This window comes from Microtus ochrogaster, linkage group LG2 (genome assembly GCF_000317375.1).
Source record: "Microtus ochrogaster isolate Prairie Vole_2 linkage group LG2, MicOch1.0, whole genome shotgun sequence".
NCBI classification, from domain to species: Eukaryota; Metazoa; Chordata; class Mammalia; order Rodentia; family Cricetidae; genus Microtus; species Microtus ochrogaster.
The window spans coordinates 49,214,123-49,232,474 of record NC_022028.1 but is presented as its reverse complement, the minus strand read 5'-3'; the positions used below and the strand labels follow the sequence as shown (position 1 = coordinate 49,232,474).

At 50.4% G+C, this 18,352-nt stretch overlaps 2 protein-coding genes across 2 annotated transcripts; both read right to left on the bottom strand.

Moving 5' to 3' along the window:
- Positions 1-314: 314 nt before the first annotated feature.
- Positions 315-2,706, bottom strand: Tff2 (trefoil factor 2). The gene is made up of 4 exons (XM_005360308.3): positions 2,628-2,706; positions 1,913-2,062; positions 911-1,057; positions 315-328 (listed from the first exon to the last, which is right to left on the bottom strand). Exons 1-4 carry the CDS (start codon positions 2,704-2,706, stop codon positions 315-317), a joined length of 390 nt encoding a protein of 129 aa, XP_005360365.1.
- Positions 2,707-15,033: 12,327 nt separating this feature from the next.
- On the bottom strand, positions 15,034-18,189 carry Tff1 (trefoil factor 1). The gene is made up of 3 exons (XM_013351105.1): positions 18,114-18,189; positions 15,728-15,880; positions 15,034-15,050 (listed from the first exon to the last, which is right to left on the bottom strand). Exons 1-3 carry the CDS (start codon positions 18,187-18,189, stop codon positions 15,034-15,036), a joined length of 246 nt encoding a protein of 81 aa, XP_013206559.1.
- Between the last annotated feature and the right edge of the window lie 163 nt (positions 18,190-18,352).

The window sequence follows — 18,352 nt, the reverse complement described above, 5'->3', positions numbered from 1 at the left end:
ACGCATACCCATGTACACACCGTGTATTCCCACCCAAGCACACACACACACACACACACACACACACTCCTACACATACTCACACACGCACATACACACTGCCATCATACATCTGCCTCAATGAAACCCAAATACAGTTCGCCAGATTCAAAAGGTTTTCTTTATTAGGAAAAATACTGAACCTAGCCACGGCTAGGCACAGGGTCAGGATGGTTTAAGAAAACCCAGAAATCTATGGAGTCCAATTGAGACTTTCTTCTTCTGGCTTGCAGCTCCCAGGGAAGCAGCGGCTGGGCAGCAGTACCTCTCAGCTCTCAGTAGTGACAGTCTAGAGGTGGAGAAACAGGGGGGTTAGTAAGCATGCCAAGGGGCCCCGAGTGCCTGCGCTCAGAAGTGTGGTTCCTTCTGTCGGTTCGGAGGGAGCACAGAGCGGGACAAGGATGACACCCAAGCCTCAGCGTTCTTTGCGGACCTGTTCTCCCCAAACCACGAGCAGTTTCTCAGGAGGACCTGCTGACCAGCATGTGTGGCCACACAACCACCCGCTGGGGGCGGGAGGGGGGAGGCTCGATCAGTGAAACGCCAACTGCACGTGCCTGAGTGTCTAAGTTCAGATCCCCAGAAACCACAGAAACAGGCTGGTGTGGTGGGGCATGTCTATAACCCTCGTGTTGTCAGTGGGGGGATTGGAGATGATAGACAGCGCTTGGAGCTCACTGCCCAGCCAGTCTCGCCTCAGCGAACTCTAAAGAGAGACCCCGTCTCAAAAGCTATCGTGGAGAGGGGCTAACTCTGGCCTCCACACACCTGTGAACACACGCACATACACGGGAGGGGCTCCCAGCAGGTGGGAGTGGTTGGGAGCGGCTCATGCCAGACCCCGAGTGGACTCCCACCTGCAACCATTTACCTTCCACAGACTGTGGGAAGAAACACCAGGGCACCTCGAAGACCAGGTCGGAGAAGCAGCACTTTCTAGAGGCACACTCCTCGGGGCTGATACCCGGGAACCCACAATTCTTGCGGGCCGACACTTCCATAACACACTGCTCCTCTGCTGCTCACGGGAGAGAACGGCATACAAGGCTCTGTCAGGCTGACCGCTCACTGAGGGCCACCAGTCCCGGCTTCCCCGAGACATTGGATTTGCAGCCTCCGTGTATCCCGAGAAGCTCCTTGGGTTGGTATCTCTCAGGACAGTAATAGCTAGGGACTGGCTATCCTTCCCACAGGAGGACGCTAAGGTTGGGAGGAGATCACAGGTGGGAACATCTGCAGAACCGGAACCTCGGGAAAAACCATGTCACCCTTTCCGGACTCAGTGTTCAGCTCTGTGAATTGTAAGCAGACCACTGAAACAGAAGGAGGCTTGAGGACACTGATCCCGAAAGGGATCTTGCACCCACCTACCTGGTTTTCCTTTAAAGTGCACTGGACACTGGGGAGGAAATTCCCCACCGTGAGTGTGTCCCAGGGGCAAGGGCCATGCCTGTGGTGGGCACACACACTGCTAGCCTCGTGCATACTATATTCAGTTTGTCTTGGCTTGGAACACATTCCAAAAAAAGCTGCCGGAAGCCTCAATGCCCTTCTTAACGTCTGAAGTCTGTTTGCAGGGATGGTAATTCCATCTCAGCTGAGGCCTCCATTTCCCTTCGGAAGTTTCTTTAGAACTATGGTTTTAAATCTGGCAGGGTGGGGGCACTTGGTTCTGCTCACAGGCAAGTGTAGATGCAGGGTAGGGTGTGGGGTGGGGGAGGGGGAGAGGTACAGAAGCGCTGCTACGGCTTCCTTTTGATAACCCTGGGCTAGTCTAGACAAACAGCCTGACTTCCTAATACTCGCTCTAGACTTTGCCCAGGGACCGGTGCTAAGCTGACAGCTGGCAAGAGGTCCCGATCACCAAATTTACCTTGGTTTGGAAGTGGGTGGAAACACCAGGGGACCCCACCGACGCTGGAGTCAAAGCAACAACCATTATCAAAGCACTCGTCGCTGGTGATGCCTGGGAAGCCACAGTTCTTTCTGTTCTCCGGTGTCATCCTAGAGCACTGGCAGGCAGCTGTGGACAGATCCATTCATGGTTAGTCCTACCCTGGGTGCTATATGCTTGCCCCAACCTGCTCTGGGACCTCAGGGACCTTCCAAAATCTAATGACCAAAGGAGTGACATGGAATCTTATTTTCCCATGTCTGATGTCCTCCTGAGGAAACCACAGACTTTTGTTGAAACAGCTTCATTTGTTTAAAAAAAAAATGAAAGAAAGAAACAAGGTCACACAAACCTTCTGTAAAAATGATGACCTTGTGGGCCTGGGCAAAGATCAAGGTAGAATGTGACCAAGATAGCCCAGGGCAGCAGGTCCTTCTGTCCTTCTAACCAGGCTGACACCTGTTGACATGGCCCTTCTGAATAAGGGTCGCTGGGTGCACTTCACACAGCAGCACCCAGACTGTAGGGTGCTATTTAGCTCCTTGCATGTTGTCACCCTGCCTTTGTCCTTTTAGCAAACATATGGAAAAGCCCCCACCTAATATAGGTGATGGATGAACCCCAGCCCACCACTCATGCGGACGCATGCGGATTCACCTCCCACCCACGGGGTCACCCACGAACTTCTACTTACAAGGTTTCTGGCCCTCCACCAGAGCACACAGCCCCAAGACAAGGACCACTGCCAGGAGAGGGGTACCTCGAGGTCTCATGTCTACTCCACTGCTCCTGGCAAGTCTGCAGAATGCCCAGTTGCCGCTGGCTGCTGTTTTATTGGCTCCTGTCTGTTTGCTCAATGGGCCCTGATAACCACCCCCCACCAGTGGCCCCAGCCCTCTGGATCCTTTGTGCAGAAGAGCTGACAGCACCACGTGGAGGCCTGGAGCCGCACAAGGCTTTCAGTTTGGGTCAGGCTGGGCCCCATAAGAACAGCTGTCTCCGGCCTGCGTCAGGAAGCAGGGTCTTGCCAGGCTACTGACGTGGGGGAAAGGGCCACGTGTGCAGCTGGGGATGAACACCCTCAAGTCACACCCAGGAAGGGATTAGCCATGGGTTACCCTGGATAAAGTTTGTGGCTATCATACAAACATCTGGTTTAAAAAAAAATATTCGGAGTAAGGCTATTGGGAAAAGAACATTCCATCCAAGAGTCTTTGGGGGAGGGAGCAGGGAACATCTCACAGGACTGTGTGAGGCACCTCCAGGGTACCTAGTTTGCACTCCTGATGCAAGGCACACCCTGCCTCCCCTTGTTTCCTGCCAGCTCAAAAACTGTGGTCCATAGAGACTAGTTGGAGGGGCCCAAAGGAGCAGTCGGAACAGGCAGCTTTTTTTTTTTTTATGAGCCCTGAAGATGACATTCTCTCCCATGGGAGTATTTTGTATTCCCTCTGATAGTGCCCAGCACTGAGATGCCCACAGCGAGCTACTCTGAAGAAGGACTCTGTAAATCGGACACAGAGAACAGAAGCCAGGGAATCATAGCAACTCAAAAGAGAAATGGCAGGGTGAAGGAGAGAGGGCCTGTGGATGTATTCCTTGAGGCTACAGGGACCTACCTAACTGTGGGTGGCAGGCTGCAGAGTCAGGGACCACAATACAGAACCTGAAAGTCTTGGCCTCATCTCAGGCCTACATCCTCAGTGCCTGGCCTGGATCTTACCCCTCGGTCCCAAAAACCCAGCAGGAGTCATTTCTCTGTAGCATACCCCGGTCACTCTTTGTCATTCTGCTTGTTAGGTTTTTGTTGTTGTTGTTGCTTTGTTGTCGACTTGACACAAGTCAGGGTCACCCCATAGGAGGAAAACGTGGTCCTGGGTTGTATAAGACAGCAGGCTGAGCGAGCCATGGGGAACAAGCCAGTGAGCAGCTTTTCTCCATGGTCTCTGCTTCTGTTCCTGTCTCCAGGTTCCTGCTTGGAGGTCCTGCCCTGCCTTCCCTCAGTCACTGACTGCCGTGGGATGTCAGTCAAGCAATCCCTTTTCTGTCCAAGTTTCCTCTGGCAGCAAACTAGGACTGTCATCAAATTTACACGCTTCTCCATCACCTGCTATCCAGAACGTCCCCATTCCTTCCTCCTCTCAGGCCCACATCCTAACCCGACTCCCCTAGCCCTGCCAGGGCTTCTGCTGAAGCCACCTACCCGGCTCGGCTGCTCCCCTTGAGCATCCTCCCATGCCCCTCTAGAAGCCTGTGCTCTGCCAATAACAACTCGCATCAGTTGTGATGGTGGGGCTGTGGGTACTGAGAGCAGCCCTCTGCTCCATGTGAAGCTGAGGGTACTGTACAACAATAGATGGCCGTGTCTGTGGAATCAGACCATGGTCCCACCGCAGAGGCTCAGATGGTCTCAAGGCTGCAGTTTCCACGTATGCAAAAGCTGGTGGGTGCTGTGAGGTGCAAGCTCTGAGCTGAACCACATCTATTGCACCTACCTCAGTGGGGTCCCCTAACCTGTCTTCCGTGTCATGAACATTCCCAAGGTCACTGGTCCAAAGCTTGGGACCATCTTAAATGGCTTTAGTGCTCCAGGCATGTCACATTCAGCCTCATGGCTGCCCAGCTCCGTATCTTCCATACCTTCTCCCGGACTCTGGCACTTTCCCCTCCCCTCTCACCTAGAACCTGAACTCCACGAGGACAAAACACGGGTGTCTTTTCAGTTCCACATGCTCTCACTTCTAGCACTTTCTCTGTGGCTACTACAGCTATCACTCCCTCTAAATGGGAGAAGCTCTGTCTGCACCCCTTCTCCTCTAGCCCGGCTTTCACGGGACTCACATCGCTCTGCCGCCCTGGCTGCCTCCTACCTTGGGGTTCACACCTTCTCCAGAACTTGGTAGTACAAACCTCACGCTGCAGCTCCCAAGCATGCTCTCAGACCGGCCATGACTCTGCAGTAATGTGATTCCTCTCTTCTCTTCTCTTCTCCTTCATCCCCCTGAACACCTTAGGGGTGATGGTGTCTTATCTATTCAGGAATAACGAAGGGCAGCTCCTTGGGTCAGCCAGGCATCTCCTTCTGACCACACAGAAAGGAATCCAGGCCAGCCTCTCTGGTACAGGACTCTAAAACACTGTCAAACAACAGGGATGCAGAGGAGGGGAGCAACAAGGCAAATCCCCCATGGCTGTGGGGAAAGGGATATAGTTAAGAAAAATTGGACCAAAGAAAACCCTAAAACTAGTCTGTGTAACATCTTTACACCTGGCGCCAAGGCACCTGGTGTCATCCATCACTGGGGTGCTAATAGGATCGGGCAGCCCATCTAATGGCCCTACTACTTAAAGCACACATATGTCCTCTCTTGGCCAACAGCGCTCCTTGGCAGACAGTCCACATCACTAACGTCTCCAACCTTGAGGTTCTCTACTGTGACTTACATTTCCCCATCACCAGCCCCCTTAGCCTCTCTTCAGAGACACCTGCCTGGTCTCATGGCTTTTCCCCTGGAAACTTGGAGCAAGCCTCCACAGCCCCATGACTCTTACATGCTGTGCTTTATAATATGACCAAGGCATTGGTTTGCTGCCAGAATAATATGGAGAATAATAATATGCTACATGAGCCCCACGTGCCTGCACAACTGAACCTGGGAACTGTTTGCTAGCACGGCTCTGTCTGGACAGCAGGGCCTGGGGACTCTCCTGTCAGCTGCTCCCTTTGTAGGGCCTCTTCTTTCTAAAGAAAAGTCTTTCAGGTGGGTTTGTAATTTCACACCCAGCAATATTTGGAGGGTGGGATCCTGCCTGTCAGTCACCCTTCTCTATTGTTCCAGGGCCGGGTGGGAGGGAGTTTTGAAATGGCACTAAACTCCTTGACAATGAGATGCTTCCTCCAGCCTTGTCATGCGTAAAACTTTAAATATTATTGCATTCCTTCCTTTGCCAAACTTCACATTGTTCTTATTCTTTTGCTTTGCTTTTTGCTCTGGACTCTTGCCATAAATTTGGGTCAAAGCATTCAGGAACAGGCACGCCATAACCTGATTATTATCTTGTCTTGAGATTTCTTCCACCAAAGAAAATTCGTCCATGCTTTTGAACTCAGATTCACTTGATTGATTAGGACAGGGGCAGAATGTGTCCGAATTCTTCAGCAGAATAGAAACGAATGAGCTCTGGCTCAATTCCGACAAGGCCCCTTCTCACCTGAACTCCCACGAGCATGTCTTGGCTGTTATCATTTCTGTCTGTCTTCTGAACGCCTGCCAGAATGTCCCTTTCGTTTCTGCTCACGGCATTCTAGCATTTGTCTTGTCTACAAACGCCTCTACGCCGTTCTCAGACAAGTGGCCATGGGGTCAAGTTTAATCACAACACTTATCTCCATATTAAGTCTCACAGGAGTTAATCTCCCCTTTGGAGTGATAACATATTGACAGAAGCAACTCCAGGGAGTAAATGTTAATTTTGACTCACAGTTTGAGGAAGGTTTTCAGTCCACGCTAGCAGAGAAGACAAATGTGATGGAGTGGTTGGTTCCATGGGCGTAAGAGTGTGTGACAGAAGTCTTCAGGTGACTTCCAGACCAGGGATCAGAGGGCTCAGACTAAAATAGAAGATGGCATTGTCCTATGTTCTACAACCTCCAAAGCCAGATGTCCATTAAGTGTCCCAACCCTTGAGCCTGTGGGAGGCATTTCAGATCAAACCATGACACTGTGTAACAACACAGAACCTCAAAGTCTACTATACACACAACAAAGCAAGGAGATGTACCCAGCTACCATTAGAAAGGTATAAATACACAAATACCAGAAACTCAAATAACTTTAAGGAAGATAAATTCAAAGAAAAAAATCCATCAAATTTCTGGAAAATGATAATTAAGAAAATTCTTAAACTAGCCAGGAAAACCATCACATAAATACTGACTGACTTTTTCCTGAAACAATGAAAACCAGAAGCGATGGAACCATGTAAAAGGCTGGACACTCCGTGAAACAATTCCTCAAAACAGTATTATTTTTATGTGCAGAAGAAGTTGATCTTTCCAAATCTGTCCTCCAAGGTATTTCACAGGGAATCCAGGCCAAAGTGTCTCCACGTGACCCGACCCAGCCCTTATCCCAACCCTCAGGCTGGGCTAGCTCAGTGATGGCACCTGCTTTCAATATACAGTTTAATTGAGTCCATAAAGTTTCTGATTTGGTGTGTACTTTGTGGAAAGCCAGATTGACCCATGACTTTCTCAGAGGGACAAAGGGAACTTAAGTTCTGTGTCCTTGTCCAGGAGTGGACTTGGGAAGATCAGTCTATGGCTGGAGCCAGTGCCTCGGAGAACTCAATGTATTAGCTTATCTCCCTGGGTTGTGGTAATTAGTCAGCTGTGTCTGGGGTATCCCGTGTTGTCTTTGCCAGCGTTATTTGAATTAGCTCTCTGCTGGTCTTAACCATCCCCCCACGCCTCATGGCTGCAAATAATATATAGGCTGCTGTGTTTCTTAATAAACATGCTTGGCTTAAGTCATCAACTCAAGAGGTCCCAGTTACTGCTTTTGTCTCTAGCTCTTGTCCTCTTCATTTCTTATCTCTCTTTGACACCTTTGTCTTCCACTTGACACCTTGCTATTCAGTACCCTGAGTACTGTGGGTTCAGGCCAGCGTGTTAATGTCTTGCCATGTCACTGCAACCAAACAGCTGGTAACGCCGTTTCCAGCTGGCAGGGTTTTTCCGACTCACGGCTCCAGGTCTTGCGTAGGAAGGGCCACCCACATGACATAAGTCCTAAAATCAATGCTCAGTGTTGAAGGATTCCATGAATCCCAGTTGGGTTTGGGAGTTTTGAACAGCTCAGACACAAGTGCCCCTGCCTCCTCATAGGCACTTCCCTTCAAAGGAATGGTCACCTGTCCCTGCTCATCCAGAAGTAGCTCTCTAGCCCACTGCTCACCCCCAGAACAGCTTACAGACATAGACAGGCCATAGACAGAAACCTTGGCCATCACCCCTTGACATTGCAGAGCCTGACCCTCATTCACAGCAGCCCAAGTGGCTTCCCATGGGGCCCTGCGTGTGTGCTGTGTCATTCTCTCCCTTCCATGAGTGTGAGTCACAAACTCATTGTTCTCACTTCCACTACGGGTGAAAGGTTGTCTGACCAACCCTGTACTCTGGGAAGGGGTCCCCTCCCTCTCCAGAGAGCTACACATTCTTATCTTGGGGCTATCTTCAAGGATGTTTGCAGGGATACAAACCACACGGTGTATTGTATCTCCCTCAGTGCCCAATGGGAATTGAGGGGACAAAGATCTTAACAGCCCTCTCTGGGTCCCAGGTGCCTGGAAGGGAACACCTGAACCCTTAACCATGGGATACTCATGGGTCCTTCCCTGCCATAGGGTTCTGATCTCAAGCACCTGAGTGGAGACTCGAGTCAAAGGCCCAAACTGGAACACGAGCCGTGCTCTCAACTGACCTCTGCCTTAGGGGTAAGGATCACGGTGAACCATAAACACCGGGCTTCTACTCTGAACGTTAGGATGAGCACACACGGCCCTAATGCTGCCTCAGTGGATCCCAGGTGAGGTTGCCACAGGCAAGGCAAAGCTGTGATCCATTCCCCACCCCACCCCTACCCCTGCCCTCGTGCTGGGGATTCTAGGGTCCAGCCATGCACTAGCCAAGCGCTCTACCACTGACCGTATCGCAGCCTATGTTTCAGGTTTTATTCTGAGACAAGTCTCAGCAAGTTAGTTGGTCTGGTCTTGAACTCACTCTGTAGCCAAGATGACGGGACTTAAACTCATGATTCTCCTGCCTCAACTTACTGAACCACGGTGATTACTGACATAGACCACTGGGCCTGACCCTTTGCATCATTTCTGTTTTGCTGACTCCTTCCTTCTCCTTGACATTTGGCAACTCTTGACCAACTCGCTTGCTGTCCACAAGGATCAAGTCCTGGGAGTGTCACTTATGCTCACCGCCATCCCTGGGTGTCCACTCTCTGGTTCATCTTCCATTCTACAGACTTCCCATTTCCAGGAGAGTTAGGCAGTACAAAATAACAGCAAGCACCCACGACACCAAACCTTTGATGAGTGGTGTATTGATCAGGGCCCAAGGGCTTCAACATTCAATTTCCTAGGATAGCCTTGAACTGGTGATTCTCCTGCCTCAGGCTCCTGAAGAGCTGTGATTTCAGGTTTGAGCCACCAGGCTGGATCAGTAAGGGCTGAGTTTGTCCTCCATGGCCCAGATCCACAATCTAAAGCCCAACCCCAGTGTCTTTGAGCTGCCTGTATTTGGAGATAGTGTCTTTTCTTGTTTATTGTTGTTTCCAAAGCAATTTACTCAAGTGAAACTGTTCACTGTGCCAGCAGCCATCTCCCATGTGTGAGAAACTTCAAGAAGACATAAGTTCTTGGCTTTTGGTTAAGATCAAGTATCTGGGTCTGAGCTTATTCCACCATGGGGTTCATATTTTCTGTCATCCATTGACGGTGTTCTATTTGGAACAGATCTTGGTTTTTTGAAAGTCCTAGATCCTGAGAATTCTGCATGAGTTGAATTGTCTTGTCGGAGTATGAACTAACCTCTCACGGCAGGAGTCACTCCCCTCCGCCAGGACCACTACCGTGATTATCTGTTTAATTAAAGCTCGCTGTCCCACCTTCCACAGACTTAAAAATCACGATTACAGCCATTCTTTCCAACACAGTGACTCGTTTCTAAAGGCAGAATTTCGGTTGGCGTAGGCAGTGACACACTCGTAAGTGCAAGGTGGCCGTGACCCACAGAGCACCGAGCTTCTACTCTGAATGTTAGGATGAGCACACGTGGCCTTAATGCCACCTCAGTGGGTCCCTCGTTCTTATTCATAAGCTCAGCTTCCTTACAAAGTAGGGAACAGAAGCCAAAAGAACAGAGGGGCCGCAGGTACAGGGCAGAGCTCTGTCCACAAAGGATGGGTGGGCCCCGGGATCGATCCAGCTACGGAGATTAATGACAGGGTGACGTGGCAATTGCACAAGGCGCTATTAGCTCTCATCATTAATAGCTTAAACAGCCTGGTGGCACTAATTGCTGTTTACAGCCAGAGAACCTCATTTCTGCGTCCCCAAGGAGGTGGCCTGTGTGTACACAGCCATACCACCTTGTACTTAAGGGTGTGTCCCTGCATATGCCAACGGAAACTCTGCCTTTAGGAGAGAGTCACCGTGTTTGAAAGAACGACTGTAACAGCGCTTTTTTTAAGTGCCTGGAAGGTGGGACAGTGAACTTTAATTGAATAGATATCGCAGCGGTGGTCCTGGTGGAGGGGGAGTGACTCCTGCCACGAGAAGCTAATTCAGACTCTGACAAGACAATGAGCCCAAAGAGCATCTTCACTGAAATGGGATTTTAAAATAAAAACCATTCCCAGGGCTTTGCATTAACGTGTGCGTTTATGCCAGTAATTCACACAGGCATAGAGCACCCTGGGGCTCTATAGATCCTAAAGAAAATCAACTAGGCCTGGAGAGCTGGGTGAGCAACAGAAAATGCTTGCTACTCTTGCAGAAGCTCCAAATCCAGGGCCAGGAATCCAGTGCCCAGGACTCACAGCAGACAGCTCATAGCCACCTGTCACTCTAGCTCCTGAGGATCTGACACCCTCTCCTGGCCTCCGGAGGCACCCGCACACAGGTCACACACACACACACACACACACACACACACACACACACACACAACATCTTTTAGAAAAGGAGCGTAAGCATTTATAGTATTCATGGTTTGCACTAAATCTAGAAAGCTATCAAGTCCACAGTCACCCCTCAGATGGGACGCCGGCCTGCAGTGTGGCTTTAACACCATCAGTCACATTGTTTGTAAAAGGAATGGGAAATTCAAAAGCAAATCCAAACACTGCTTCTTGGGAGTGAAGGCTCTCACATCAGCCTTGGAAGGAGGACCCCACATAGCACAGGTCCCATGCGCAGGAGAACGAGGATGCAAACAATGCATTCCAGCCTCATAAACGAGAAGCTGCATTGAGTGTGTCCAGTCCTAAGAAATCAGAGTGTCAAACGCCATCAGCTGCTCAGCTTGCTGTGTGATTGTGTCCTTCGGAGGTGTGATGGCCCTTGGGTCAGTTTCAGCTTCCTTTTCTGCACAGGCTCTACGGTCTAAAAGAAACCCCCGAAGGCTTCACCCACATTCACCTTGCGTCTGCACCATCAGACCCTTCAAGGTGGTTAAGAGTGTAGGAAGCCGATACGCTGGCCCTGTGCAAAAGAAAACACAGACCCATCTATTTTCAGTCACCTTGATCTGCTAGGCACACTGGCCATGTGACTTACCAAATCTGCTCACCTCAGGGAGTGTGCTTACCATGCTGCCCAGAACCGGACCACAGTTTCATCAGCTATGAAGGAAGATGCAGGCATCTGGGATGTGCTGAGTAGAAACCCCAGCCTAACAACACTCGAGTTTACTTAATACAAAGTCTGGGAGTGTGTGGTGGGGAGGTCGAGGCAACAGCTCAGAGAAGGTCAGGCTGTAGCTCTGGACCCTTGCACATTATCACAGAATGGCTGTCCAGTACAGCATATTATACCTTCATACCATAGCAGCCAAAGGCAGGCTTCAGGGCTGTCCAGGGAGCCAGAGGGCAAGGTGGGAAATTCGTTCTCTCTCTCTCTCTCTCTCTCTCTCTCTCTCTCTCTCTCTCTCTTGTTCTAACAAGGTAGAAAATTCCTAAGTTCCTTGCCCACAGCCTTCACACAGATGCCCCCTTGGATCAGGACTGCCTCTAGCTGAGAGGGTTTGGAAAGGGAGTGGTTTTCCTCATTCTCCATGAGTGAGAGCTAGGTGAGAACGGAGGGGAGGTGTGGGACATGAGCACCCAGGGACAAGACCAGCTGCGAGATGTCATGGGAAGCCCCCTTCTTGCTGGGAGAAGACAGCACGAGGCATACCTGCTGCGTGGACCTTAGATGACACTGGGAGAAGACAGCACGAGGCATACCTGCTGGGTGGACCTTAGAGGACACTGGAGCTGTCACCTCATGCATAGCTCAGCAAAAATGTGGGAGGTGGGGACATGGTGCAGACCCTCAGCGCTTTGTCCCAGGACTGTGCCCCAAAGAAGCTGGGCAGATTATTCCCAATCTGAGGTTAATGGGATCCTGCCGAAGACAGTTCACTCTCGCCAGCACCAGAGGCTGTGGTGGCTTGAATGAAATGTCCCCCTGTTGGATGTTAGGACACTTGGTCCCTAGTTGGTGTCAGTCTTTGGGGAGGTTTAGGAGCGGCTTTGCTGAAGGAAGCATAACACTTGAAAATAAAAGCCTGGGGCCACTTCCGGTTTGTTCCCTCTGTTTCACGCTTGCTTTTGAAGATGGGAGCTCCGGACGCCAAGCCAGCAGCTTGCTGCTATGCTAACCTGCCATGATAGATGCATCCCTCTGGAAATGTAAGCCCAATAAACTTTTCCTTCTATAAATTGCCTTGGTCAGACAGCAATAAAAAAGTAATTGTCAACTTGACAGGATTTAGAATCACCATGGAAACAAGTCCCTGGGCATGCCCGTGAGGAAGTTTCGAGATTAGGTTAACCAGCATGGGAAGACCTACTATAACTGTGAGAGACACCATTCTCGGGGCAAGTTCTGGACTGAATCGGAAGAAGAAAGCTGGGTGGGCAGCAGCATGCAGTCTCTCTGCTTCCTGACTGTGCCTGCAACACGACCCTTCAAGCTCGCATCACCGTGCCTTCGAGTCCAAAGCTCTCCTTTCCTTAAGTGGCTTTTGTTTTTCTAACAGCAACAAGATAAATAGCTAATGCGGACAATTAGTCTCCAGACATAACTGCACAGAGAAGGAGCATCTCTCTGATCCTAACGGCACATGCACGATGGGGAACACACAGTTTCAGAGCATGGGTGCTGTCGGCTGCCAGGATCCATGAGCTCTGGCTCTGCGCATGCGCAGAAGCATTTTCTTCTCGTTTCTCAAAAGACAAGGTGATACCGCTGTTTAGGACGCACTTCCACTGTTGCTGGTATTTTGAGTGACAGGTGATCTCAGCCATGTAAGAGGACTATGTAGACCATTTCACCTGAGCGTATTGGGAGTTTACAGACTGTGTTGTCTTTGGAAGCTCCTAGAGCTTGTCTCCCAGAGACACTGAAGGATGACTGTGTGTACTTGTTATAGGGGACAGGCTCCAGTCCCAAGTACTTCTCCTGGCTGTTCTCAATTCTACACTCCTCATCCTGATGTCTGACTAACATGGGTGGGGGGCACAGCATCCAGTCCTTTCTTCTTTCTGGGAACCATGTACAAAAAGCACTTAAGAGTCCTATGGGAGGACGGATCCAGAGCCCCAGGCTCCTTAGCTGTGCTCACTGGAGTGGGCTGGCTGCCTCCAAAAGGTTCCTTCCTCACTCCATGAAAGCCTTTAGAACTAGTGGCCCTGTGGTCCCTCCTCCATGTGGCTGCTCATCTATCATGGCCATACTAGGCTGGCAGTGGCATTGGCAGCTACAGCTGGCATTGTGTCTCATTCTTTGCACTGTGTTCTAACTAAGGTGAGAAAGGAGTTCAAGCGGATGGGGGATGTCCTTCTGTATATGTGTTGCCTTTATTGGTTGGTGAATAAAGCTGTTTCAGCCAATGGCTTAGCAGAGTAAAGCAAGGTGGGAAATCTGAATAGAGATATATACAGAGAGAGTAAGCAGAATCAAAGAGATGCCGTGTAGCTGCCAAAGGTGACAGATGCCAGAAACTTACCTGGTAAGCCACAGTCTTGTGGCGATCCAGAGATTAATAGAAATGGGTTAGTTTAAGATGGAAGAGCTAGCTAAAAATATGTCTTGGTTAAACAGTGCTGTAATCAATATAGTTTCTGTGTGATTATTCAGATCTGGGTGGCTGGGAGTGAATGAGCAATCTCTGTTTACAGAGCCTCTGTATCTTTTGACTCTTATTCTATTTTCCAGTTCATTTGTTTGCGGGGATTGGGCTTGATGCATGGCCACACCATTTTCCTATTAACTCGTTCAGACTGTGGGCTCACATCCTAAGCCAGTTTCTGTTAGAGGTAGTAAAGGCATTAGTGTGGCTGCCCTCACAGAAGCGAAGATGTTGCAAAGAAACAACCATGCCCCTTCATTTGGTTTAGATTGAGAAATACACCCCCAAGAAATTGGAATTCCCCCAGGAACCTCATGTGGGGGAAGGAAAGGCTGAAGCTGACACTAGCCAAGCAGGGGGACTTGTCTTCTTGGAGATTTACAACCTGACAGACCACCTTGGAGCCCAGACAAGGTGGCAGATGGAAGCACACTTTGACCATATTGCTTAGCTATGTCTACTTCTTGCCCTCTATCTAAGCCTAAGCTTTATGTCAGGGTTCCAAAGATAGACTAGGGATGGAGGGCCACTAGGTCTCTTTGTTCTTCTTCCCAGTGTGGCCACACTAAGTGAACCTCTTTCTTCTGCTTTTTTCATTGTTGTGGCTTTAGCGCTCCTCCCAAGGACCAGAGACTGATCCTGGTTTGTTAGAGTTTACAGTATCACTAGTGGCATTGGAAGATCATTGATCAGTCCCTCCTCCCCTGGATGTCTGAGGACCACTCATGGTGGAGCACTCACGGAGCACTCATGGAAGCCTGTGAGGTCCCTCAGCATGACCCTGAGACCTCTGTCCTTGGTCTCGACACCAATGATAACCAGCAACCTGTACCAGCTATAGGATATGTCATTTCACCCTCCCAGTCACCCGGTCCTGCCTCCTCTGGATAGTTCCAGCTAAGAGTTGATCCATGACAAGGTGTCATCAGGCAGAATATTGCATTTGACTGTCAAAGAGAGGAAAATGGCTTGTATTTAAAAAAAATAATAATGAAGAACACAGAATAGCATTCATGTTTTTTAATTCTCGGGCCAAATTTGAGTTCTAAAAGTCAGAGAGGTTGAACTATGTCACCAGGCCAGATCCAGCCACAGAACAGGTGTATATCCAGTGGGTGGGCCAGATGGCTTCAGCGCCCAGATGTGGGTGGTGGTGCCAAGTCTTGATGTAACCAGCTCTCTTGGATGGACTCTAGAAGGGACATTCCTCTGAAGGGAGAAGAACAGACAAAGGTACTCATGAGCGATGTCTTTCTCTTTCAACAACTGTAGGAAACTTTGACTTGAAGTGCCAATAGGAAAATTCTTCATGAAACACGAACTGTCAGGACTGGGGAAATGGCTCAGTTGGTGAAGTGCTCGCCTTGCAAGCAAGAGGACCTGAGTTCGATTCCCAGGTCCACGTAAGGAGTTACACTGTGGTAAATGCTTATAATCCCTGTACCGAGGAGACGGAGACAGGAGGGTCCCTAAGGCTTGCTGGCCAGCCCATCTGCTTATCCCAGTGAGGGATCCCATCTTAGGAAGGAAGGCAGATGGCTCCTGAGTAATGACACATGAGGTTGACCTTTGGCCTCCACACATGTATACACGTGTACACGTGCCCCTGCGTGCACACAGCCCCTTACACAAGTGCACACAGAGAAGCTGTCTTGCCATCCCCTTCACTTCTGCACCAGTGAGCTTTCCCAAGTATGTAGTTTGGGTTCAAACTGTTAAGTAAAAGCAGGTCCAACCCTTGCCAGGCTTTCAGCCCTGACCTTTCACCCCAGACCAGGATTCAGCCATGTCACAGGCATCCAGGGACCACCAGTGACACCTAGTCTCATGTAGTTCTCCCTACTAACTAACTCCTCATCCCCTATTGCGTTGAGAAGCGACTGTACCTTCTGGAGGGTTTTCAACGGTCATATGATGGAAACACCATGGAAATCCCCGGATACTGTCATCAAAACAACAACCTCTTTCCTTGCACTGCGTGGCAGTGACGCCAGGGAAGCCACAATTTATCCTTTCTCGAGGGCTCACGGTACATGTTTCTACGGTAAAGGTAAAAAGCAGAGGAAAATTATGGGCTAGATTCCTGAAGTTGTCCACACAGCTTCCTCCTCAGAGGAAACAGGACCTGGCCTGCTGGGAGCCAGGCTTGAATATGCAAGGGGATATGGTCCTCGTTTGCAGATGCAGGAAGACTGATCCTTCCCTTCAGATGCAGGGGACAGATCCAGGCCCAGCTTTGCACAGCTGCACCTGCTAGGTGAGAGATGTACTGTCCACTTACTAACGTCTGGGCTTGGTCAGTGAACTGTACTCGCCTAATAAATAAGTACCTGCTGAGCAGTATATATTCTGGCTACATGTAGGAACTGGTTTGGCAAAAGCCAGGCACTGCCTTGTGACAGAATACATAAGTGAAAGCAGAGGTCCCGCTGTCTCCTTCCTTTTGTGCCAAGAAGCTGGTGAGGACTCCCAAAGATGTATCTTTGCTTCAGATTTGACAAACAGCCGAGTAAAAGAGGACCCCTGCCAGACGTTCAAGTCCGACCCTCTACCCCTAGACCTGGATTCAGAGGCTAACAGCCCCATGTGAACCACACAGCATGTGTGCATGTGAACCACACAGCACAGTCATCCCAGTGTGTGGAGGATAAGCCCGGGGGTGGTGTTAGCATTCGTGCTGGGGTGGGGAGGGGGAGCAGGCGAGGAGTGACCGAGGACCATAAGACTGAACGAAGCAGGGACAGCTTCCCATTAGAGGAGGCTAAGCAGATGACAATAGGTGTCCCAGGCACAGATCAGAGTCCAGAGGCCTGGGCATCCCTCAGGGCACACTCCCAGGGCTGTTTGCTTGTGTGAGGATCTACTGAAGCGTTCCTGGAGAACTAGTTCCTGTCTTTCACAATAAGAGCAGGACCTATCATCCACTTGCTGGTGGCCTCTGAGGAGGGCCTCTATTATAAAGCTGAGGTGACCACTGGCCACCCACCAGAACAGTAGGGGTCACAGGTCCTTAAGCCATGGAGAATCAGCAGCCAGGAGCGGGAGGGATGTTTCTCCTCTCCTGTGGCTTCCAAATTCCTTTCTCAGCAGGATTTACAGATCTCTGTCCGGCTCACACATTTGTGGTCACAAGAGAGAATTATTGAAAGCGAGCTCCCTATAGGATTAGCACCGGCAGCCACTCTATTCTATAGCGTACATCTTTACATATCTACAGATCTACCTCTATGGAAACAGGGTCAAGGACACCATGTGACCCTGGTCCAGGGAATGGGGCAGAGGAAAGCAGGGAGACTGCTTGACAGATGGAAGGGGGGGGCTGGAGGGAGCAAAAGCAGCAGAGAGAGGCACCCCTCGCCCTTCACCGTCTACTGCAAAGTCTTTTTTCCCTGACGTTTACCCTGCTGGCTCCTTGTTCCCGGCCACATGTTGGTACCAGCAGAGGGGTCTAGGTAGTGACATGGCACCCTGCCTCCCTGTTCTCCCAACTACCTGCCCCCACTCAAGGGACACAGAAGGTGCTGGAAGGTTAGCAGAGTGCCCTTAACTCTTTTCTTATGTCCATGGAAATCCTTGACTTGAAAACTGTCCTATTCCCTCTTCCTTAATGCTGTGTCTAAGAACCAAGTCCTTCACAGCCAGGGAAGCACAGCTCCCATGTGGCCACTGTCACACACCTGGGCCACTGTCACACACACACACCTGGGCCACTGTCACACACCTGCTATTGATACCCACAAAGCAGACACTGTTCCCATTCTGCAGGCAAAGCAGCTGAGACAAGGTCATGGGTCACAAGGACGGATGAAGGCCAGGTGGATGACACAGGGCTTCAGGAGAGAGTTGGATTCCAGAGTTGGGTGCATCCTAGGGACCCAGGGGGCCAGGATATTGATAGATCTCTAGAAGGCCAGGTCTCAAGGACTTGTGCAGGGCTACCTGCCAGGGAGAGGCTGACAGGGGCATCTGGAAGTGCTGGGCTCACTCTAAACCACACCGAATGTTGCATTTGGAGCTAAGGCTCTAAGAACAGTGCAACATTGGCATCAACAGGGGAAGAGGGAGCTCAGCGCAGAGACTCCACTCTCCCGACACTCTCGGAGGCCCTGGGGGTCCACTCCACTACTTCCCTACTTTGGGGAATCTTATAAACAGGGTAATGACCTTCAAGGGCTCAGACCAGCGGCTGCATAAGGGAAGGCTGGGACTCAGCAGCCTCTGGGCCAGGTGTCTATGGCTGTGGCCAACAGAAAGCGAGAGGACTCGACTTACCTTCCTGGTCCTGGGCGAGGCTGCTGAGGGCCAGCATGAGGACCGCAGCGAGGACACAGGTCACCTTGTGCTCCATGGCAGCTTCACAGGAAGACCACAAGTGACCGATGAGCCTCTGCCCGAGTTCTTGGATTTATACCGCCGACCTATTTGCCGAGAGTGAGAAAGCATTTGCCAAAGGAGGCTCCACGCTGAGTAAGATTACAAGGTGTTTCTGAGATGCAGTCACGGGCTGAGAG